We start from the raw sequence: 25,711 nt of genomic DNA on the forward strand, positions 1-25,711 counted from the left end.
CAGTACTACTTCTTTCAAATCTACATTGTAGAACCCCCTCTCTTTCACACGACAAAAGTTGCACGTTGGTTATTCAATAATTGACCAATTTGCCACTTTGAGATTCCCAAATAGTGATCTCGAAATTTTCTAATTTTGTTCTAAAGCTTTGTCAATCTTTATATTTCTGATTTTAACGTTTTTTCCTGGTAGTTGCAGAATAGATTTTGCTTCCTCTTAAAAATGCAAATAGAATGTACTGGAGTAACGACTAGCATGCTTCGTATCAATCAAATGGTATAAACTTGAGCCTTTTCAATGACAAAATGACACAAAGTCCAAACACACAGACACTAAAGTAATCAGTTTACTTGTATTCCCAGTTCCCACTTGAGAAAATTGGAAAGTTTTAATAGTGGATAATTGATTTATTGCCAATAAATTTACAGCATGATCAAAAGAACTAGAAAGCTTTTGATTCGGTAACAAATCTGGTTCTGTGACATTTGCTCTGGCGACAATTGCTCCTCAGCAATTTCAAAACATTAATGGAATAATAACTTCAAACCTGGATTTAACACTATACTCTACCCTAAACATATTAAAGATAAAACCCTATTGCAACCCTAACCCTAAATTTTTAAACAAAATAATACCCGAAGCAATTATCACCAGTGCAAGTGTTGTGTCACCAACAAATCCACTTCAACAGAAATTTTTGGTCAGTTTCAGTTCACCAGGAAGGGACAAAAATGAGTGGAGGAACATAATTATCTGAATAAAAAATAGAGACATGAGATTGAATTTCAATAAAAATGAAATCACACCAACTAGTTCATTAATCAAGATGGGCCGGGATCCAAATACAATAGAAAAAAATACAAGAAATCCCACTCATTGAACCGATCGTATCCTTGTATCTTAAAAAAATTTATCTAATGAAATATTTCCCCATTTTGCATCATTTACTTTAAATTTTTTGGATTATCAAGAAGGAACTTCATACAAAGGGGAAAATCCTGGACGTGGATCTCAATATATTTCCTTTTTCCTAGATCTGGTCATGATAAACTGTGTAAGAAACTGCTTAATGGGGAAGTTCCCCCTGAAGAAAAATTGTTCTTAAAAATAGTGTGCTACTGTATTTTCTATAGTAAAATGTAAAATTTGGGCTTCAAGGATGCCTATTAAACAAAAGATAATTCATGCACTGACAGCAAGACACTCAGTTCATTGCGTAATCCACCGACAGTTCATTGGTTCTTGATATCAAAAAAGAAGGCCCCAGTTATTTTGCTGCCATACAGTACTCTGAATTCAGTACACTGAATTCATCTTTGTTATCCATAAATCAACTTACAGGTGATTTATAGACACAGTTGAGCCACTTTTATCTCAATATTTTGTCCACCGAATGCCTACAATTTTCACAAACCTGCAACGCGAGTTGGTTTATGGTTTCTAATCTAATTTTGTTTCAAAGTAGTATTAATCTGAAAAGGGATAGTCAGGTGGCTAACATTAGGTGAGGTATTAAAGTTCAGCATGATTATTAAACTAGTGATTAACCTGATCATACCAAAGTAGTTGTTTAATACCAAATTGAATTACAACACCAATAAATATACTACATGAATACATAAATCAATATTCCTTTTGGAATGACAGATCTCAAATGCGATCTGGATTTTCTAGTTTCTGCTAGGCCTAGTTTCTACCTGGTTTCTATCATCCCTTTATAATTGAAAAGAACTGTGACATTCTCCATACCAAAAAAGCAAGTTTGAAACCACTTTTTTTGCAAAAGGAAGTTTTAGGGGATGAATGAACTCTCTCAGCGATTCAACACAGCCATATCTCCCCTACATATGAAAAAAAAACATAATAAATAAAGGGGATACAATCCACCCTAGTAAAAAAAATTGAATTTGATTTGAATAGAAAGAGAAAACTCCAACTAGCCTTTTCCTGAATATTAAAAAAAAAGAAACTATGCTGATATAATCATGGTGGAGCATCGTAGCCCAGTGAATTGGTCTCAGGACTTTGAAACAGAGGGTCGTGGGTTCAAATCCCAGCCATGGGGTAATTTCCTTCAGCAAGGAATTCATCCACAGTGTGCTGCACTCGACCCAGGTGAGGTAGATGGGTAACGGCAGGAAGTAATTCCTCAAAAAGCTGTGAGCTACTGAATAGGTAGCCTAGCTTAGCCGGGTAATAATAGCAGGGCCTGCTGGCAGAACAGTTTTCGGAACTGAACTGGCTACCCTGGGTAAATATACCATTATTATTATTATTACTATTATCATAATTATCTGGCATGTTAGTAATCTGAACAAATGCATCCTTCTCATTTCAAAGCTTGCAATATTAGCATAAACCTCCCTGTATTAGTCACACAACACATCCCTGTAATTGTTACATTTAATAGCACAGAAACTAGTATACAGACAACATATCCCTGATATAGGTTATTACATGTACATATTTGCTTCAGAATAAGAAGTTGAACAGCAAGCAAATTAAAAATAAAACAAGTTTTGAAAATCAACCTTTTTAAGCTGAGCTGGTGTTTGGTGGGCTTTTTTCTGAATGATGAAGCTGTTGATATAGATGGTTTAGAAAGGCAAGTGAATAATTTTACTGTACAAATAACAAGATATAACTTGCATTGTTTGAAGCCGATGCAACATCAGACAAAGGACGAGCAATATACTGTGTATGTTTGAAGGAAAAACAGAAACATATTTTACAAACTTTCCACAAGTACCATGATCCAGGGATTACAACACCAGAGGAAAATTAACGTTTTTCGAAGGATTTTTTTGTTTGTTCCATCGAGATGGGGCAGTTTTGTGAATACCAGAATTTAAAACAAATGAGTGTCATTTAAACTAGGCAAATATGATAAAAAACCTTTAGCAAAAATATGGTGTCCAACTATTAAAGGACAAGTCCACCCCAACAAAAACTTGATTTGAATAAAAAGAGAAAAATTCAACAAGCATAACACTGAAAATTTCATCAAAATCGGATGTAAAATAAGAAAGTTATGGCATTTTAAACTTTCGCTTCTTTTCAACAAAATAGTTATATGAACGAGCCAGTTACATCCAAATTAGAGAGTTGATGACATCACTCACTCACTATTTCTTTTGTATTTTGTTATATGAAATATGAAATATTGTTATTTTCTCGTCATTGTCATGTGAAACGAAGTTTCATTCCTCCCTGAACACGTGGAATTCCATTATTTTAACATTTTGTGCTTCAGGCAAGGAGGTCCTAATCATCAAATTCGTAAAAATTGAAATATTGTACAATTCAAACAATAAAAAACAAAAGAAATAGTGAGTGAGTGACATCATCGACTCTCTCATTTGGATGTAACTGGCTCGTTCATATAACTATTTTGTTGAAAATAAGCGAAACTTTGAAATGTCATAACTTTCTTGTTTTACATCCGATTTTGATGAAATTTTCAGCATTGTGCTTGTCTGATTTTTCTCTATTGATTCAAATCAACATTTTTCTGAGGTGGACTTGACCTTTAAGGAAAACATCAAGAAATATTGCAATTTCTGAACTGACTACTGTCAGTGATAAATGTAATGTACATGTAACAGAGGTAAAATAATGAACTCGAACTGCAACAAATCCATAATACACCTGTCAATTGCATGACCCACCCTACATGTACATGTACATGTATGACCCCAAGGAATGGCGTGTCATGGGGCGGGTACATCAAACTAGTGACGCACTGTACAGTCATTCTACTCATTTGGTGTGTTACAATGTAGCCTGTGGTGTGCGTCAATATCAGTCAGTCTACCTTGGGTGCATTAATATCTACAGAAGGACAGTCGAATCCAAAAGTGGTGCATCATGAATTTGAAGAGGGTGTCCATCATTGTCTGCAATTGTCCGTCATTAATTAGACGCACACGTGCATCATGGCGAGGCTTCACACTTACTTTTTTCTCAATGGCCCAGTCGGTCAACCAAAATCATCAATTTCATAATTTTGGTGGCCTCAAACAATAGCAAACATTACATTTTATAAAAACTTTTGCAGCCTAACCGGGCCACTAAGTGTGGGTTTTTAAAAAATTTTGGTTGCCCGACCCACAATTTAGGTTTCCCTGGGCCACTGTTAATGTTGAGCCCCGGTCATGGTATATTAAAATCTGACGCACATTATACAAGTAATGCACCATTCCCGGGGGTCATAGGGTGGGTCGTACAAATAACAATTACTCTTTTAGTGATTGCTCATGGGGCTGACTTAAATTACTTAAATAAAACAATAAATAAATAACTAAATAAATTCAGTCCCAAGATCATTCACTAATTATAAGGGTGCTGCATTGATCTTCAGAGGGAAATGAAAGTCAATACCTCTATACATGGACATCTAATTTGTTGCCACAACCAGATGGAATGACCCTATATTTGCATTCAGAGAGAATTCCCTTGAATGTGTGTCATCAGGAAAACCAGAAACTTGATTTGCTTACGTTCAAAAGGCATATTAATTGAAATGAATTTAAAGGACATTCCCTGAGTATTCTAACCTTTGATTGGTTTCTAAATACTGCATTAAACGACATTCTGAGCACATTCAAGGGAGAGCAAGAAAGGCACCCAACTTCAAAATTCAGCCACTTACTGCTGCAAAGTCTGACAGTATCTGAGAGCTGGCCAAGTAAAAGCCATTTGTACAATCTTGAATTACTTCTTGAATGTTTACTGAACTATGAAAAAATTGTCTTTTGAGCTTTGAACTTGATTCCTGAACATTAGGAATTTGCTTCCACAAGGTTGCCCAATTTTTCTCAAAACTCCTTGCAAATATCACTTTTTTAAGATTTAGTTTTCAAAATGTTGAAAAGCCTTTCATTTCTAGTGCAATCACTCTGGCAAAACTTCAAACAGTATTAACTGCAGTCATATGGACACCAAGCATGCAAAGATTAGCAGAGGGTTGAGATCTGCAAATTTATACACACACCCTACAAATATCCCCAAAACATATATCTCCTTTACTGCAGCATGCACATGTAACTAATCTGTATTTAGGATGATTCTAAACACACCTGATCCAGTGTCGTACAATGCAACGTTCATATAAAAACCACCCTGCAAAAGGCTGAATCAAGATTCTACTTACACTATTTATGGACATCCCCGCAGACTTGCACACCCACAATGCAGACCTCTGAAAGTCCTCACGTGTTCAGTGTTGATCGGAAATATTACCACAGCGCTGGCAATACCTTCAACGGTAGGCAACAGACTGATGAATTGTTTGAAGGTTCTTTTACACAATCACATGAGGGCTTTGCTGGAATAATCAGGGCTCTGGAAATTGTTGTTGATGATATCCTTCCTGTTTCCTGTTGGTTTGTGGTCTAAACACATGGCGAGTCACATTCCATGATACAATGTCCAGGAATATCTTGGACTCCCCTAAACCAGTGTTATGTATACCTACAAAAGAAATTTTGAAATGAAAGGAAGGGATTATTTAACCTATAATTAGCATACATGTAAGTGCTGAAAAAATAAATTTGGTTAATTGGTTAAGTTGAAATTTTTTTGCAAGCATGAAATTCTTTAAAAAAACACATTTTATACAATGTTCACATTAACATTTTCATGTTCTGCATACAGTATACGGACCAACACAAGAGCCCTGCCTTGCTTAACAGTCAAGTCCACCCCAGGAAAATGCTGACTTGAATAAATAGAGAAAAATCAAACTAGCATAGTGCTGAAAATTTCATCAAAATCGGATGTAACATAAGAAAGTTATGACATTTTAAAATTTCGCTTATTTTTCACAAAACAGTGATATGCACAACTACGTTAATCAGTCAATGATGTCCATCACTCACTATTTCTTTTGTTTGAATTATGATTTCATTTTTCATAGATTTGACAATAAGGACCAACTTGACTGAACCATATAGTATTAAATAATGCTAATTCCACATGTTCAGGGAGGAATTAATCACGTATCACTTGACAATGAGAAAATTAGAATATTTCATATAATAAAATACAAAAGAAATAGTGAGTGGATGACGTCATAGTCTCATTTGCATACCAGCCAGGATGTGCATATAACTGTTTTGTGAAATTAAGCGAAACTTTAAAATGTCATAACTTTCTTATTTTACATCCGATTTTGATGAAATTTTCAGTGTTATGCTTGTTGGATTTTTCTCTTTTTATTCAAATCAACTCTTTATTGGGGTGGACTTGTCCTTTAATGACTGCTTGTACAGAAAGTCAACAATGAGTTGGGGAAGAGAAAATGATACAGCATACTTAATATTTTTGCTTTTACAGTTAAAGGCCTGGTCTCACTGGCAGACAGACACAAAACGGATTCATAACAGATACAGCGGACAATCACAATTTCGGGGTGGCTCCATCCGTTTTCATCCACCCCAGACAATGGACAAAATGGGCAAACGATGAAATCACGGTGTACGGATGCTCGATGGATATAGAGCATATGAGTGCAAAAAGAATACATAACATTTAACGGATGTCAAGATTCTTTTTCGTTTTACATCCTCTCTGCATCTGTACATGCAGTGGGATCAAGCATTTAATTTTAAATTCATTGTACTTGTCTTTTTTCAGTTTGAAACTGAATGTTATAAAGCAAAATGTTGAGGGAAAATTCCCCCCTCTCCTTTCTTTTTTTCTTCCCCTTTCCCTCCCCCACCACCTTTTCCTTTTTCTCTCCCTCTTTCTCCTTTTCTCACTCTCCCTCCTCTCTAGTTCTACTTAATGTCACTCTACTTCATATATTCATAGCACATACTTCCCATTTTAGTGTGCTTGCCCATAATATCAATATACAAAACATACATGTAGTATACTCCACTTCACAACAAACTACAGATGTTAATCTTTAATACTATAAGTTGTGTTAAATATGTTCAGTTTAAAATCCAATTTGCTTAATACCCGTACATTAAAAAAGAGTTATGAACGAGCAGCAGGAAATGAAACAACAGAATCTATTATGAATGTGAAACTGATCTTTTCATTTATTCTTGTGACTCAATTATGAGCTCACAACACACATACTGCAGGTCTGTCTCCAATATCAAGTAATGAGAGTATACAGGGAAGTGGGAATTAAAGGAAACCAAAACCCAAGAAGAGAAGCAATCTTTTTGGAAAGGGTAAAATGAGAGGAACAATCCCAAACAAGAGAAATAAGCAAGTTATGGACGTTTACGTCTTGTACTTTCTATGGGGATCCTTAAATTGGCCACCATGCTTCAGAATCAATGATTTTGTGGACAACTCTCCATTTGTTTTACACACAGATTTTCCCCATTATCTTTCAAATTGCATCCTCCCTCCTTCTGAGCATACTATATGTCATGGGAAAATATAATTCACACCATATATGTCAAGGTCAGGAAGAGATAATGTGAAATATGTATGAAAATAAAGGGAAAAATCTGAAAAAAAACTTGGGTGCCTTATAGGTGCTAATTTTGGTGGATTGTCTTCAAACTCATTTCGAGGTCATTACAGGGCCCCATACTTGCAAGGTACGATTTTCCTGGGGCCCTCAGTCCCTCACAATTGTTTACTTGTAAATTTTGTATGTATTTGCTATACTTACGTTTTTTTTAATGGAAAAATAAATGAGATGAAAATGAATTAAAATGGTATGAGATTGGACAATTAAGAGCTTAAATTCCCTGCCTACCAGTCGCACCACCATCATGTTTGTGTTAAGTGGCACGTTATCGTCATCTCAACTCCATGTTTGGTAAAGATATCAATCTATAATCTAAACAGCTACTGTACAACACAAATGACCATCTCTTTGCTGTACAAGTTGGTTTAGTGTCACTGACATTATTATGTAATAAATCAAACAATGAACACCAAATTGGCAAGACATTTAGGTACAATAAAATTTCATTCTCACAAAAATTATATGAGCACCTTATATACACATGACTTGCTGAAACTATAATAAATCAAAAGAACTGGTTGGAATTTATTAAAACAGTGTGATTATATGATGCAAAATCATCATGCATTTGCATGCTGAGTCAATGGTAATACTGGTTCAAGAAATTATATTCCATCATCTGCTGCATAACTGATTCTGCATATATATCTGGAGGTTAGAGTCGGGCTGATAAAGCACTGTCACAAATTTTTTTTCCCCATCTCTTTCTTGTCCTCTTTTGCTCTTGCTTTCCGCTATTTATATATGCCCACATCCTACGTAAGGGCGCAGTCTATGAATGGGTTTATTCCGTCATAATACACAAATAGCCGTAAAAATGAAGGTAGAGGGCGTAAAGGCGTATTACGAACATTGAAAGATGTAGAGAAGTTTTTTTTTACTTCTTCCTGTTTCTATTTTTCCTTTTACTATTTTTCCATTTTTTCCTTCTATTCTAATCCTTCTTTGCCTTTTCCTCTCTTCATCTCATCATCTTTTTTTCCTTACATTTTAACCTCTTTCTTTTCTATACTTCCTTTCTTTGATTTCTCTTTCTTTTTCTTTCCTTTCTTTCTCTTCTTTTCCCCCTCTCCTTTACCTCGTTTTTTTTCAAAATTGAACTGGGCATTGTGGCGTGCGCCTGTAATCCAAGCTGTGGGGAAGTTACAAATTGATGCAGAGGTTCGAGCCCTGGTCACGTCTTTCGAATGGTGACATTAAAGGTCGGTCCCAGACGTAAATAATCATATCTGATTGATACACGTCTGACAAAACTCAAATACACACACACACATGTGTAGCTATGATATCTTGACAAATGTCAAGTCAGATTGAGGCAGGACAATCTGGAAAAAGACCACCATGAAAAAGCAAAAACAAAAAAATGCCGTAAATTTTTTAAACATAGACCTAGTATCATTTGATACCAAACAATGCCATGGCATAGATGACGTACAGTGCGACCTCTCTTATCCGGCCTCCCCTTATCCGGATCTCTCTATTATCCGGAAGCACACTTACCGACATTTTTTTTTTTTTTTTAAATCTATTACAGGTACGTGAGGAAATGAGATTTCAATCTAAACTCAATCTTATACATAAACCCACTCTGATTACATATATTTCCCAACATAGTCACCCTACACCAAACATATTTTTCATGAAAATATCTCACCCAAATCACCAAAAGAACTTTAGGAATGATAATTTCCAGTAAATCAGGGTGCAGCGCAAACATTTCATCACATTTTTCTTTTTGATTCGCGGGAAAAACAACACGTCTTGCTAACTAACTTTAGGCCTCAATACGGTCAGCGCCATCTATCATGTTTGAGCCTACAGTCAGTGGAACAATGGCTGACATTGCGAAGCTGCGATACCCACCGCGATGATCTAATTTTAAAAGTCATTCGAGTCATTCACTTTCTTTCGAAGTATGGTTGATGTATACCTCAGTCATTTTAGCAGGTAAATTATCCAAGAGTTTTGGGCATCGATCGATTTCATTTCAATAAAAAACACTGCCTATAATTTGCACTGACTCTGCAGTGAATATTGTCTTTACCGTACGCCCACTACAAGAGTGCAGTGTAGCTACCGCCGGTGCCCTGGAGAGGCAGCCGGCAGCGCAGCTGCGTGTATTTACATGTAATATTGGGTCTCCCACAGGGCTCTCGCAAAGTAAGGAATTACGCGTGGCGCATTTTTCAGAATTGATATTTTCCAACACCCAAATCAGTTAGCGCGCGCCGCGCCGTTACGCGCGCGCGCATTACGTGCGCTCACGATACACGCGTGCGCGCTGCTTAACGGACGATCGGGAACATTTTAAAATTGATTTTGAGGCGCTAATGAATTTTAAAAAATACTCTGTATACCTTCCAATTTGAACTCCCGTTCTCCAAAAAGAACGGAGGAAAGGAAAATAAAACAGAATAAAAATAAGAAGTCCTAAATATCTCAGATTACTAAACGGACAACCAGAAACGTTTTAAAATTGTTCTGAGGTGCTAACAAGTCAAAATATATTTTATATATCTTCCGTTATGAACTCCCGTCCTCCAAAAGGAACGGCGGAAAGGAAAATAAAACAGAATAGAAATAAGAAGTCCTAAATATCTCAGATTACTAAACGGACAACCAGGAACATTTTAAAATTGTTTTGAGGTGCTAACAAGTCAAAATATATTTTATATATCTTCCGTTATGAACTCCCGTCCTCCAAAAGGAACGGCGGAAAGGAAAATAAAACAGAATAGAAATAAGAAGTCCCAAATATCTCAGATTACTTAATGGATAATCAGGAACGTTTTAAAATTGATTTGAGGTGCTAAACAAGTAAAAATATATTTTATATACCGTTCGTTACGAAATCCGTTCTCCAAAAATAAATATAAATGACATAATATTATTTAGACAATGGGGGAAAGGAAAATAAAACAGAATAGGAGTCTTAAATATCTCATATTACTAAACGGACAACCAGGAACGTTTTAAAATTGTTTTGAGGTGCTAACAAGTCAAAATATAATTTATATACCTTCCGTTATGAACTCCCGTCCTCCAAAAGGAACGGCGGAAAGGAAAATAAAACAGAATAGAAATAAGAAGTCCTAAATATCTCAGATTACTAAACAGACAATCGGGAACGTTTTTAAATTGATTTGAGGTGCTGACAAATAAAAATATATTTTACATACATTTCGTTCTGAAATCCCGTTCTCGAACAGAAGTCACCAACATCTCAGAATAATGATCGATTTAGAATGTTTTAGAATTGTTTTAGTGTATTTAATGGCTTAGAATTAGTTTTATATACATTTCGTATTGATCTCCCTCTCTGGTTTGGCTCTCGTATCTTGTTCGATTAGCCTGATCAGTGTTTTGACTATAGGTCAGATAAGGACAGCTTGTCCACCAGGAGTATTGTAGGTTACATTTTATTTACAGTCGATCAAGTTATTTTAACAAGTGGATCCCCAGGCTCGAAGTGGCAAGTGAGTTTAATACGAGGGTCGTACAACTTTTATTTTTAAATCTTTCTGACCATTGAGTGACACCACATGTTTGCACTGTAATTTGTGTGTGGATTGTGTGAGCAGTTTGGTCAACTTGATCTGCTCAATTGGTAGATGAAAACACGCCCCCCCCACCCCGGAAAAAAAATATTTTGTACCAATTTCCAACTCCATATGTCTCTCCTTTCAGCATCAGTTCCGACTTTCCTTGAACCAGAGCACAATGCAGCCATTCTCCATGCTGGTCTGAGTGGTCTCTCCTCCATATCATCTTTTCTTCCATGCTTTATTCCTCTACTATTTTTCTTTATTTCTGTTCTAACAAGTTGTACTTCGTTTTAATAGTGTTTGGAACAGGATACCAAATTTAATTAGATTGAATAAATAATATTGAATAATATATTTAGCATGAGATATTTTGCCACTTATGATCTTATTTCTTTAAATCTGTTTTCAATTCACATGCTATATATATTTTTAATTTCATATCCTTGTATATACTTCATTTCAGAGTTATCCCCCGAGTTGTTAATCTCTTCCATATTGAGAAAATTACGTTCCAGCTTTCATCATTCTTTTGGACCAGTATGATAATAAAGAAGTTTGTTTGCTAGTCTTAAATTGGAGGCTTGCCTTATTGGCAAGAAATCAATGATAATACGATATGATCAATAAAAGTACCAGTCGTGGTTCAAATTCAATTATGGACGTTTTCCAGTCATATTTAATGCAAATGTTTTTAGTTTAATCCAACTATTCTTTATTTTAAATACATGTATAGTTTACTGAAGAATATGCATTTTGGCAAAGCAGTTTGACATTTTAGAACCGACTGAAAACGTAGACTAGCCCCTTTCACGAACCCTCCTCCCATCCCTTTTGTTTACGGAAAAGTACAAATTGCGCAATCTTGATCGAGAAGCACATGGTCATCAGAAATCTCATACTTGTGTTGTCTAAGGTTTTCATTCTATTTGGGAGGTGTGTTTGGGGGAGGGTGGAAAATACCGTCAGATCAAAATGCGAGACAAGGCTTATTTGACTTTGAAGGGATATTGAGGTTTCTTGAGCATTCATGATGATGTACTGTTTTGGCCAGTTTTAGCATAACTGTGAGACATGAAATATAATGGTAAGAACATTGAAAATATTGGCATTCATGATCTATTACTTCTATTGCCTAACTATGGTAAAAACTTTTTCAACTTATTTTCTGTCAAACACGTGAATTAGTCTTCTGACTTTGAAACAGAGGGTCGTGGGCTCGAATCCCAGCCATGGCGTAATTTCCTTCAGCAAGAAACTCATCCACATGGTGCTGCACTCAACCCAGGCAGGTGAATGGGTACCCGGCAGGAAGAAATTCATTGACTGCTTGAGCGCCTATAGGCAGCTCAGCTACAGCCGGGGTAATAATAATAGCAGGGCCCGCTGGTAGAACAGTTTTCGGAACTGAAGTGGCTACCCTAGGTATTTTTGTTATTACTTATAAAAAAAGTTGTATAACTTTTATCTTTGCTTGAAAAAAATCACAATTATCCAACACTCGAAACTTTGCACTCCAACAATTGTAAACAAAGGCATATCTCAATTTCAAGATTGATTTGACAATTCGTGCAGGTAAAAAAAAATACCAAAACCTCACCTCAACCCAAATATTACACATTCATAAATCAGTTAAAATAACATTCAACCATGGAATACCATTCACCACTACCACTAAAAATTACAACTTCGACTTTCTTTGTATTACACAAAAATAGGAAGAAATGATATAAGTGACCTGTGTACTACCTTGTAAAGGCCAACTGCATGTTTAAATTAAGTTGGCGTTTTCTATTTTGTGAGTGTTCAGAACTTCAGATATTTCATTACCGTCACGGGTACCATCAAAGAAAGAGAAATTGTAGATTAGCGACATAACAATATTTCAATAAATTTAAGTCATTAAAAAATAAAAAAAATATCAGGTCTATTATAACAGACAGGCGCGGATCCAGGGGTGGGGTGTGTGCATACATGTACCCAAAATAAGTTTGGAATTGATGACTTTTTTTTACTAGTTTGCTTGTCATTTTTCAGGGGGGGGGACAAAATTCCTTTATGAATGATGGCATTTTTTATTATTTTTATAGTGGAGAGAGGTCGTCTAATTTAGGAGACACAACCACCCCCTCCAAATTTTGGAACCGCGCCAATCTATTGGCCCATAATATGATTAAGAAAAAAAAAACACACAAACATCCTGTAGTTGTGAAACTTGACAGATAAAAAGGTAGGTCGGAAAGTAAGGGTAAACAAAATTATACATATAACATTTGATGGAGTTAATTCTTTATCAAGTCACTCAAAACAATCATCAAAAATTAATTTTGAAATACTCGATCATGCACAGACTTCGAGAATACTGAATTCAGAGCAATACATTCTTTCTCAGTCATTGATTGTGTGTGTACATCCCTGGATATACATCATATATTGAGAGAAAATGTGTAGCTCTCTCACTATACCAGCTCGCCATGTAGGCAAATAACGTAAACAAGCTCACTTCAACCGCCATGCCTACACTGTCAGGGCGGTGAATATGTGATGTGCTGGAGTCAATCAGTGCCGTGGTGAGCGCGCTAGCGCTGGCATCCCTGGGTCTGGCATGCATGCATGGTAGCGGTCAGTCAGGCGCTTGCTTCGACCAAGGAGGTAGAAAATGCTTCGAGCAATTCAGGCTTGGCGTTCGCGGAAATTGGCGTGGCGCTATTTTTTTCGGCGTGGCGCTTCATCGATGGAATGATTTACGCGTGGCGCTAAATCTCCAAAATTGAATTACTCGATGGCAGCAAGCGCCACGCGTACTCAATGGCAGCGAGGGCATTGGTCTCCCAGATCCGGATAAATCCCTTATCCGGACTGGTGCTGGTCCCAACGTGTCCGGATAAGAGGTCGGACTGTATATAAAATTATTTTATAATAGGTCAAACCGATCGCGATCGTATGCGATGTTTTGAAATCAACCGTGAATAATACGTATGAGGAAAAAAAAAATTATTCCCACGTTACTCAGTAGAGGCGCTGGTCCAAAAATTGGGATTGTCCCAGAAAACAAGGATATCCTCATAAACCAAGACAAATCATGTCTTGATAAATTGAGACTGTCCTTGTTTATGGGGACGTTTTTTTTTCACTTCCCCCTACGGGACAAAGACAGCAATTACGGATATTTAGAGTGCTAAAAATAGATTCAGTGACCTCAATTCCCCCCAGTTCACCGTCTATTTTTTATGACTTACCGTCTTCCAATAATCTTGTTATGAAACCTGGGGTGCGTTTATTCGACACTTTTTTACCCTAGAATCATGATTAGAATCATGATTCAAATCACGATTCTGCAGAATCATGATTGCGTTTAGTCGAAATTGAATATAATCATGATTAGAATCACAAACATGAAACACGAAAAAAGGGGCGTTTGGAAAGACGTTTCTGTAGAATCACGAACGAAAAAGGTCGTATAAACGATATCGGGATTTGAATCATGATTCTACAGTGCGTCCCAAAAAAAACTATACACTTTTGAAATGGCTGCCAAATAAAAAATGTAGCACTTTGGGGGAAAAGACTTATAGATATGGAAAGCCAATAAAGTCAACTTTCAAATGACACCAAAAAGTTGGAAAATTATTCATGCTTGAGCGAGCACTGCCCACTGAAACAGAGGGTATGCAAATAAGGGTGGGCTGGAATTAGCCTTCCAATATCTTTCAGATGTTTTGTTTGGTACTTGCAAAGTTGAAGGTTATTTGGTGAGTTAAAGATCAGATGTTATCAGTTTGTTGTTTGTGAAAATTTCATACGTTATTAAATTGAAATTTAATGCATGAGTGATCATGAATTGCAATTTTTAGTGCAGCTTTATCATGTGGATCATGGATCTTAACAATGTGTTCATGACAGTCAGGAGAAGAGGGGTAATATGACTTAGGTAGGTGAAGTAAGTTGATGGGCTTAAGGTCAACAGAACATTTAGCAACCCCTCCCTCCATCTCACCCCCCCCCCCCACTTCTCTCCTCCTGGGAGACTAAGCTTGGCTAGGCTGGGCAGGAATTAGCCATACAGTTTTTTGAGAGGTTAGTCCTTTGGAACTTACAAAGCTAAGGGTGTTCTGCTATTCATGAGTGAGATAAGTTTTGGTTTTAATAGGCAAATTTCATGAATTACTCAATTGAAATGTACTGCATGAGTGAACAGGAATGCAATTTTAGTGTAGCATATTCATCTTGTGGACATCAGAAGTGTGTTCATGAGAGTCAGAGTAATGTGATGGTACATGTACCTGTTACAAGCAAGAAGGCGAGGTATGCTAAGACTTGGTTAAAAGGGCATTCCTCTTCTTTTTGTCCTTTTACAAATTAAAAGTCATAGGTACCCTCCCCTCTTCACCTCCATTTTCCAGCCCCCCCCCCCCCTCTCTCTCTCTGTCTCATCTCCCGGATTGTAGCCTTTTCAAAACTTAACTGCCAAGTGACCGGTGGCTGATGGTCAGTTTGAATGATTGCCAAAAAAAAATTAATGATTATGATGATTAATGAAATAATTTATTGGAAAAAAAATGAATGTTTTATTGATCACATTGCACATTGAATGAGTTAATTTACTGATAAATTGTTGATTGAATGATTGATAGGAAAAAGTTGATGCCCTATTTCAGAATTAATCATTAAACCAACATTCTGCTCTGGACTTCACACGTACATAAGAATAGCCATCAGTCTCTCAACAGGAGGGGAGGGTGGGAAAGAGGGAGGGGGCGGGGCTGAATGTTCTGTTGACCCTTATTCCATCAACCTACTTCTCCCACTTAAGCCCTATCTCACCCCCTATTCTCCCGACTGGCCGACTCCCATGAACACATTGCTGAGATCGCCATGATAAAGTTGAAATGCTGCCCCAAAAGATATCCAAATGATAAAGCTGAAATGCTGCTCCAAAAGTGTAATTTGTGTTCACTCATGCATAAAAGTTCAATTTAATAACTTAAAAAATTTGCTTAAGCTATCAAAACTGATCAAGGTTGATCATTAATTTATCACAACGCCCTTAACTTTGCAAGTTCGAAATGATTTGCCTCTCAACAACTGAAATAAATTGGAAGGCTAATTCCAGCCCACCCTAATTTTCATACCCTTTGTTTCAGTGGGCAGTGCTCGCTCAAGCATTAATATTTTTCCAACTTTTTGGTGTCATTTGAAAGTTGACTTCATTGGCTATCCATATATGAGAGTCTTTTTCCCCAAAGAGCTAGATTTTTTATTTGGCGGCCATTTCAAAAGTGTATAGTTTTTTTTGGGACGCGCTGTATGACGTCATTGTGTCGTGCTTCTTCCAGGTTCGACTCAAAGGCGCGCGCTGTGTTTCGTGCAGGTTAATTTTCGTGTAGCAGTATTGCCAGCATTTAGGAATTATCATTCTGTGTATTGTACCCCGGGGTTGTACTGTAGCGTCATTTGTATTCATTGTTTTCATCAATCATTTCTTCAAGTTCCCAAGGCACAAATTGGACTGATCGACGATGAATTAACTCAGGGCTCTGCTTGTGCTTTGGGCTCAATCTGAAGCACAAGCATCCCTTACCGGGATTCACAGAAATAAGATGATCCCTTTCAGCGGCGCTTGCGAGGGAGGGATTTCAACGGAGATGTGCACCGCCTGTCGAGACAAAATTAACAGAATTCGTGCCCAGTACAGGACCATCATAGACAAGAAAAATCGATCGGGAGGTGGGAGGGAGGATAATGACCCCTTCTGGTAATGTTGTAACCCGCACCCATTGCGGTACGGGTTAACCTGCCGGTATGCCTTCGATTGCGGGTTGCGGGCCGGGCCGAGTTCATTCTCAAACCCGCAGACCGTCATGCAAAAAAAGGGAGAATAAACGACGCATAATAAAAACATTCACAGTGAAAATTGAGTTAAGATCATGTGCTTCTTACGTGGCAGATTCTTTTAGAGACGTAGATATTTCCTTTTAAAAATGCCGGCGTATTTTTGTCTTGTGAATAGTGAACAGGACCGAGTGACAGTTCAACATGATAAATAATACATCGAGTTGCTCTTTCACAGGCCAGCGCCAGTGCATGCAGCGCAGTCAAAAGCAACCGCATGGGCCAATGAAACTCGATGTTGAGTTTCCCGTCCCATTTTTTCCAGCTCATAATGAGGAACCGATTTCATTATTCATTATTTTTCAGAAGATGAAAGTTTGGCCTTTTGTTACCTTTTGACGCACTTTATTCTGTGGAACTTGAAGCCAGAGAAAAATTAATCATTTTTTTCGGGGGCTCCATTTTTATTTGTTTGTAATATTTCAGGGGCTCTTTTCAAATGCTACTTTTTTGTATTTTGAGGAATACCTGTTATTAATTATTACTTGTTGTTTAATATTGTATGATTTTTAAAGTTTTTTTCATGCCTAGAATCTTGGATGTGGGTGTGTTTGTGTGGGTGAGACTGTGTGTTGAACTTGATATAAATGAATTTAATATCTAATTTTTACTCCATCTAATTCCAGTACTTGGCCATGTAATAAAGGCCCACATACCCTTACTTTTCCTGAAGTTCTTTGAAAACGCAGATCTCCACGAAAATTGTATTTCTCTATGGGGGAGTCTAAATTTGGTGAGAATGAACTCATTAATAACTTAAATATACATGACAATGAAGAAATCATCAAACTTCATTGGCAGTTTTGAAAAATATACCCGAAATATAAACTCTGTCTGAAGCAGAAAATCACCATCATTGAGGCCTTTACAGAGCGAATTGTCCCCCAGAGCTCTGGCAGAGAGACAGAGCTCAGACTAGCTAGCACAAGCGCCAATGCGTACGTGGGTGAGCCTCCCGTCGGCCTTGTAACAGATTGAGCTTTGATGATTTTTTTTGTCTGATATTTACCTCATCCCCTGGAAAAATAAAACAAATGATTTTTAAGTTATAATTAGCAAATAAGATAAGTTATTTTGGATGTTACTAGGCCGTATGATAACTCACCAACGCGAGGTTACTAGACTTTGGGATTTATTGAGGTAGCTCAACCATACCTTGAGCGATGTTCGTGCAGGCTCCACCACTTCTACAGTTGTTGAGTAGAGCCTGCACGAACATCCCTCGAGGTATGGTTGAGCATGCAGCGTCATTCCATTCACAAAAAAGAAAGAAAGAAAAGATTAACAGGTATTTACAAGATATACAAGTGATTGTGTTACTGAAAAGCTTATATTAAAGTTTTGAATCTAGATATCCAAATAGTTAATTTTCAGAATTTGATTTTCAAACGCAGGCCAAATTTCATAACGCGGCGGGCGACGGGAAACTGAACATCGAGTTTTAGCGGCCATATTATCGAATGAAATACAAAAACAGAAGGAAATAATATAGAGATAAACGAGAAGAAAAAAATGACTGTATCATTATCCAGGTATTTATTGCAATTTTGATTACTTTATAGACGAGGTCCCATAGAATTGAATATTGTAATTATGATTGTTGTGAGTCGCAGTGTCGACCGACCTGGACTGAAAAACAACATTGCCGTCTGCCGATCCTTGCTGGGCAGCCTGGGCTAGCTAGCGCGCTGAGCTGCGGCTCGCTAGCTCCGATCCGAGGCGTTAATTGCGTAATGCTTTCAATTTCGAGATCAGAGCGGACCCATTTCGTGGTACAAAGTCACCCAAAAAAACATTTTCTCTCCGGAATAAAAGGCGAATTTGCAAATTGTAAGTAAATTCACTCTAGGCTAGGTAGTAGTAGACATATATTTTCCTGATTTGAGCCTGTGTAGTGTGGGGATTGCAGAAATAATGTTTTTCATTTTTCAAAGATAAATTGACTTGCGGGTTAAAACCAAACGGGTCAGTGGGTCCCGCTTGCAAATTATTGGATTACACGGGACGGTACGGTTCGGGTTTTCACTTGCGGGTTACATTACCTTCTGGTTCCCGATCAAAAACAATATGAGGTACAATACACGGAATTCTGGAAGTAAAAGATTTATTTTTCGGAATCCGAGTAAGCGTTGCACTTGCACAAACGTTTGCTCGTTAGCTCCGGCAGCATCAAAAATCTAGCAGCTGACGTGAAGTTAGAAACACGTGCGAAAATGTTGACCTATACTTCCTGGGTCAAACTGCGCACTGTGATGCGCACTGGATCGGCCCGAATTCAGGGAGAAACAGCGTTAGAAAGATGGTCGTATAAACGCTGATTCTGTCATATCGTGATTCATGCTGCTGTTTTGAATCATGATTCAAATTGTGATTCAAATCATGATTCTGGGTCGAGATCGCATAAACGCAGCCCTGATATGTTTACATTGACTAGCACACTTGATTGGTGTCAGCACTTGACAGGTGAATGAATTTTCTTAGATTTCTTGTGTGAAGAAATCCTTATAAACTGAGACAGTCCCTGTAAACTGGGATGATCCCAATTTTCTGACCAGCGCCTCTACTGTTAGGATGGGGGGTCGGGTGTCCGGACACTTTATCTTTTTGAAGCCTTCTTTTTTGTCTGTGGATTACACTAAAAATTAATCCATTACTTGTAATCATTTTCTATTTTGTTCTTTATAATATTTCCTAACATTTTGTACTAAAAATTGATGAAACTTTGCTGGTAAATTTTTCCAAATGACATTGTAAAATTGATCGTACGGACACACAACCCGTTCGGATACACAACAACTGGGTATACTAGTGAAAAATAAATTGCAACTGTTTGGAAATTAGTAATTTTGGTCACAAAAGTAATATTTTAATGATTTTTTAAAGTGTGTGCTCTGTACAACATTGGCATACCATAGTCCTACCTGTAGATTCCCCACAGGCACGATGGTTCAGTGAACAAGTGGTCTACATCATGATCATCAGCGATTCATCATGGTAATATCGGCAAGCTGTAATATCCTCAAACTCAAAGCGCAAGGCCAAACTACCAGCACAAAGAATGAAATTCACATCTGATTTATTCAATATTTGATCTAGAATCTATATTTATTTGGAAAAATGCTTGCCATGTGTAACTAAAATCTTAAGTTTACCTACCACGCACAACAAATCATTGAATGTGCTTTTACCCTAGGATTCGCCCCTGTGCAATTCGAATTAGTGTATCACGGAACTGTGATATTCCAATTGGGTACATGTGCAGCAGAATTGCATGCGCCGTTGATGGAAGCGGTCTCCTAAGTTTTCTGATCGTGTGCTACAATTCGCTCAGCTCCGGGCGTTGTTTCTAATTCAGATGACTGAAACAAAACTACTTTTTAATATTAAACATTTTCAAGATATTCAAAATGACTGAATTACGAACATTTGAGAGTACTACCAGGAAATAATCTAGAAATTCAAGGAAAAGGTCGACTCACTCACCAACCTTTCTTCTTTCACGGCTTTCCACCAGCCACCACACTCACTTATCTAGCCTTGAATTAATTGTACCCCCATCCCCGCCCCAGCCCCATTGGCGGAGGAGGAAGCCAACAAAATTAGGAGGGTCCACCTGAAATTTCGTGATGGACACAGGTAAAAAATAGGACAAGCCAAAAAAAAAGGTCATCAACCAAAATTTAGGGGAGGGGACCTAGGGGGGACGCAGGAAACAAAACTGACAAGCAAAAAAAAAAAAATGGTTATCAATTATCAACTAAAATTTTAGAGGGGGACCGTCCCCCCACCTCAAAATCTGTCCCCCCCGCTTCCGCTGTCTATGCCCAGCCCCTGACAAAGTTACCCTCAGCTTCGGACAAGTACCCCCAACACAATCATCCCTCGGACAAAAATCCCTGGTCACCCCCCCCCCCCTCCCCGATATCCACTCGTCAAAGGACAAGGCTCAAGGATTTAGGTCTAATTACACTTCCCAACTACATGTGCACTCTCTTTATCGATCCGGGCCCAATTCTCATCCAGCCTACCCCCAAAAAAAAAAAGAAATACCTCTGAGACAATACACCATGATAATGATTGCTCTCACATTAGACCAGGGGCGGGTCCAGGATTTTCCAAAAAGGGGGAGCCAGGGACACCTTTTTCCGATGAAAATCTGACAAGCAAACAAAAAAGGACCTCATGAGGGGGGGGGGGGCAAAATTGGGTAAAAGTTATATGTGCATTGCAAATTTTTATTAGGGTTCTCAAAAGGGCCACGGGCTGGCTGTGCCCCCCCCCCTCGATCTGCCAGTGCCTTAGAATAATTAAGCGGGCTTACATCCCCCCCCTCAAATGAAAGGGGAAAAACCGACACCCGACATAGGACGTACACAGCAGCAATTATACTCTTCAGAAATTTTTAATTCAAGACACTCCTATGGTATATCATATACATTCTGATGTTTAAAATCATGTTAAATCCAAAACAAAACTGGGCACTGCATGGGCAGCATTCGATCATGCCACAGGTGTAAATCCCGATCGATGTGAGGACCATGGCCTGTACAGCGCGTCCCAAGAAAATGTCCCTGACATAGGACTGGATTAATTCGAAAATGTGGAAGGATTCTCAAATAAATGTTCATGAGTAGAAAGCTCATTTCATGATCTACTTCTATGAAAATTTCATTGGTCGCGCTTCAGCGGTTTTGAATACACACTCTGTTACGTAACAGTGGTGCATTTTAGCCCATTCCAAGTTTGCAATATTGATGCATTTCTTAATTGTCTATGGCATGTTAACCCCTATTCCTACATCAAGGATCTGAGCAGGGATATTTCCCTAATCATATCCAGGCTCATTAAATCATAAACTTGACCATGTTCAGAAGGACAAGAAACATAAAAATTAAGTTTGTTTGATGATTGATAAGGGGAATCAGTGCACCAACTTGAAAGAAAATGTGAATGATGGATGAGTAAAATAGGCTGAAAAAAGGTGGGAATCCACAAGTTAATTACCCTATGCGTAAAGGAACTTTACCTTCTTCTTCTTCTGTTGATTTCCTCCAGTCATGGAGAACTGCGAGATCCAGTGGATACGCAGAAAAAGTGGTTTGATAAATATGTTTAGAGTTAAAAAGTTATATTGAATTATTAAACTTGACCTCAGTATCTTATTAACTAAAAAAAAGTAATGTAAACAAAAATGCAGTATTGTTGGAATTATGCATGAAATAGACATGACCTGGGACCTGTTGTCTCAATCACTGTGCATCTCCCGTTTATCATGAAATGTACTGTCAATTACTGTTTTTCCCTTCTGAACATGCTCCAGGTTGACGAGCCTGGTTATAGATCATGGAGATTTCCCTGGTCAGATCAGGGAATTCCTTGGTCAGAACAAGGAGATAGAGGTAATATCTCCTTGGTCAGAATGGTCAAAGGGGGTTGATATGCAAGAAAATGCAGAACACAAAGCAGTGCTGCATGCATGCAAACTTGGAATGGACTGAAAAGCACCACTGTTACATAATAGGCTGTGTATTCAAAACCATTGAAGCGAGACCAATGACATTTTTTTTATAGAAGTTAGAACATGAGATGGGCTTCCTATATATCCATACATTTCATTGAGAACAATTTTTATTTTTGGAAGTTATTTAGCCGCATATCAGAGGGACATTTTTTGTGTTATGTCAATATGTGAATTATTGTTGTTGTTGTTGTTGTTATCATTTATTATCATTACTATCATTATTTGTATTATTATTATTATTAGTTATTATTATTATCATTGTTCTTATTGATATCATCATTATTATTATCATCATCATTATCATCATTGTTGTTCTTGTTGTTGCTGTAATCCTAATAATACCTTTCTTTGGTTATCATCTATACAAAAAATGCAATCATATTATTATCATTCTTCTTTTTCTTCTTCTTTCTTCTTCTTCTCTTTCTTCTTCTCATTCTGTTGTTTTGGAGAATAGCATATGAACAACATAATTTGAGTATTAACAGGATGCTTGGAAATGAGAGCATATTTTTAACAGTGCGTCTTAAGAAAACTATACACTTTTGAAATGGCTGCCAAATAAAAAAACGGGGGGGGGGGCTATTGAGGAAGCCAATAAAGTCAAGTTTCAAATGACACCAAAAAGTTTGAAAACTGTTCATGCTTTTAAAAGTGATCACTTCCCAAATAAAGGGTATGACCCAGGACCAAAATCCAGTTAAAACCAATTAGAGCAGAACCAGTTGAAACCAGTTGGCCAACTGGTTTCAATAGGGAAATTGGAACAACTGGTTCCAATTGAAAACCAGTTGCCAATTGGTTCCAGTTAAAACCAATTGGGCAACTGGAACCAGTTGGCAATTGGTTTCAATTGGTTCGAGTTGTTTCAATTTCCCTATTGAAACCAATTGAAGGCAACTGGTTTCAATTGGTTCCAGTTGAAACCAATTGGAGGCAACTGGTTTCAACTGGAACCAGTTGGAGGCAACTGGTTTCAACTGGAACCAGTTGAAACCAATTGGTTTCCAACTGGATCCAATTGGAACTTCCAGTTGGAATGAACTTAATTAGTTACAAATTAATTAGCATTTGCACTAACTATTGCTCATGCCAACACAGAAGCAGTGTTATTTGTCTATTAATACCAATGTAAAGGGCATCGATAAAATACAGACTTTCATATGTGTATAATTGTAGGGGAGATCTTCAAATATATGTATTTTTATTTAATGTAATTTGGTAACAGTTAGTGGTGTACTAATTATCTTTTAATCTGTTTTAATTATAATCTATTATATTTATGAACATGGCTTTCATTGCTAAGTATTCTAAACACTTATCTGAAAAAAGTGTGGTACTTCAAATTGAAAAAAATTAAATAGATACATTGTAAATTATGATGAATCTCATAAAACATTAATCTGTGCACACTGGCAGAAATATGCAAATTAACTGGTTTCAATTGGATCCAGTTGGGCAACTGGAAAATTTCCAATTGGAAATCATTTCCAGTTACCCAACTGGATCCAGTTAGGATTTCCAGTTACCCAACTGGTTCCAATTAGAATTCATTTCCAGTTACCCATCTTTCCAGTTAGAAATCATCTCCAGTTACCCAATTGGTTCCATCTAGGATTTCCAGTTACCCAACTGGTTCCAGTTAAAAATCATTTCCAGATGGAAGTTATTTCCAGTTACCCAACTGGTTCCAGTTAGGATTTCCAGTTGCCCAACTGGTTCCAGTTAGAAATCATTTCCAGTTGGAAGTCATATCCAGTTACCCAACTGGTTCCAGTTAGGATTTCCAGTTGCCCAACTGGTTCCAGTTAGGATTTCCAGTTGCCCAACTGGTTCCAGTTAGGATTTCCAGTTACCCAACTGGATCCAGTTAGAAATCATTTCCAGTTGGAAGTCATATCCAGTTACCCAACTGGTTCCAGTTACGATTTCCAGTTGCCCAACTGGTTTCAATTGGTTTCAACTGGAAATTGTTAAATTCCAGTTAAAACCAATTGAAACCAGTTGAAACCAATTGAAACCAATTGAAACCAGTTGGAAATCCAACTGGTTTCAATTGGATTTTGGTCCTGGGGATTAAAGGCTGGGAATTGAATTAGCCTTCCAATTCATTTCAGTTTTTGAAATTCGAATCCTTTGCAACTTGCAAAGTTGAGGGTGTTGTGATCAGTTGAGGGTGTCGTGATCAGTTTTGGTTATTGAGCAAATTTCATCAATTACTTAATTAAAATTTAATGCAGGAGTGAATATGAATTGCAAGTTTACGGTGCGCATTTTAACTTTATCATGTGGATCTCCGTGAGTTCACAGTGGATGACCGAAGTAAGTTGATGGGATAAGGATCAACAGAATATTTAGCCCCCCCCCACCTTAATTCCTTCCCCTCCCTTCCTGTTGAGAGAAACGAGCCTTTTCTTCTGAAATTAGGGCATCTTCAACAATCAATCGGATCAAACATTCACTCATCATTCAACTTTTTCAAAAAATTATTTCATAAGATCATCACTGAACTTCTCAGTAATCATCGATCAATATAAAAAAAAATGACCCAGCAACCATCGGTCATTTAGCAGTAAAGTTTTGAACACCAGCCAAGAACTGAGACAGAGAGTGAGGAGAGGGGAAGGAAGGGGAGGGAGGGGGGGGGGGGTGGAGGTGGGAGTTTGAATTTGAATTTGTATAACTTAAACACGAAGATTTAGAATGTCCGTTTAACCAATAAGTCTTATATCTTTTCCCTTGCATTAGTTGCATGCAACATAATACTATCACATTCTCAGTCACGTACGCCGCTCTCACGAACACACTGTGGCATGAGATCCTCATGATAAAGTTAAAATCCGACACTAAAATTGAATTTTCATATCAATTTCATGTTCACTCCAGGCCAGTAGAGGTCATAGTTCACTCATGCCATCAACTTAATTGACCCACATAAGTCCTTATTTCGACCCCTAAAATGACTGCTGATGGGATCCACATGAATGAGTTAAAATGCTGCACTAAATTGCAATATATTATATATGTTCACTCATGCATTGAATTTCAATTATTTTTTTCCATTAATTAAATTTGCTCAAGAAACCAAAACCTGGAACCAAATTCCCCGGCTCAACATGCATCCTCAACTTTGAAAGTTCCCGGACGGAAATCAATGTATGAGATATGAGAATCTGAAAGAAGGGGTAAGGGGAGGTGCCCCCGTGGGTGGGGTGTACACTAAGTTAGCTGATCGTCGAATCAGAAAATTAATACGTT

The 25,711-nt window shown here is 37.6% G+C and overlaps 1 protein-coding gene across 6 annotated transcripts in view; it reads right to left on the reverse strand.

Annotated features, from left to right (window-relative positions):
• Nucleotides 1-20,455, reverse strand: part of LOC121411787 (stAR-related lipid transfer protein 3-like) — a 46,436-nt gene extending 25,981 nt beyond the window's left edge. The window contains exons 1-3 of one of the 6 annotated variants that reach the window (XM_041604639.1): nt 20,420-20,455; nt 5,153-5,472; nt 2,650-2,694 (exon numbers count right to left, since the gene is read on the reverse strand). In XM_041604639.1, coding sequence (XP_041460573.1) covers nt 2,650-2,694; nt 5,153-5,167 — 60 coding nt within the window. In that variant the 5' untranslated portion in view covers nt 5,168-5,472; nt 20,420-20,455. Of the gene's footprint in view, nt 1-2,531; nt 2,581-2,649; nt 2,695-5,152; nt 5,473-20,088; nt 20,239-20,411 lie in introns of those variants that run through there. The other 5 variants (XM_041604638.1, XM_041604640.1, XM_041604637.1 and 2 more) reach the window with 5 other exon arrangements.
• Between the last annotated feature and the right edge of the window lie 5,256 nt (nt 20,456-25,711).

Source organism: Lytechinus variegatus, chromosome 3 (assembly GCF_018143015.1).
Source record: "Lytechinus variegatus isolate NC3 chromosome 3, Lvar_3.0, whole genome shotgun sequence".
NCBI lineage: Eukaryota > Metazoa > Echinodermata > Echinoidea > Temnopleuroida > Toxopneustidae > Lytechinus > Lytechinus variegatus.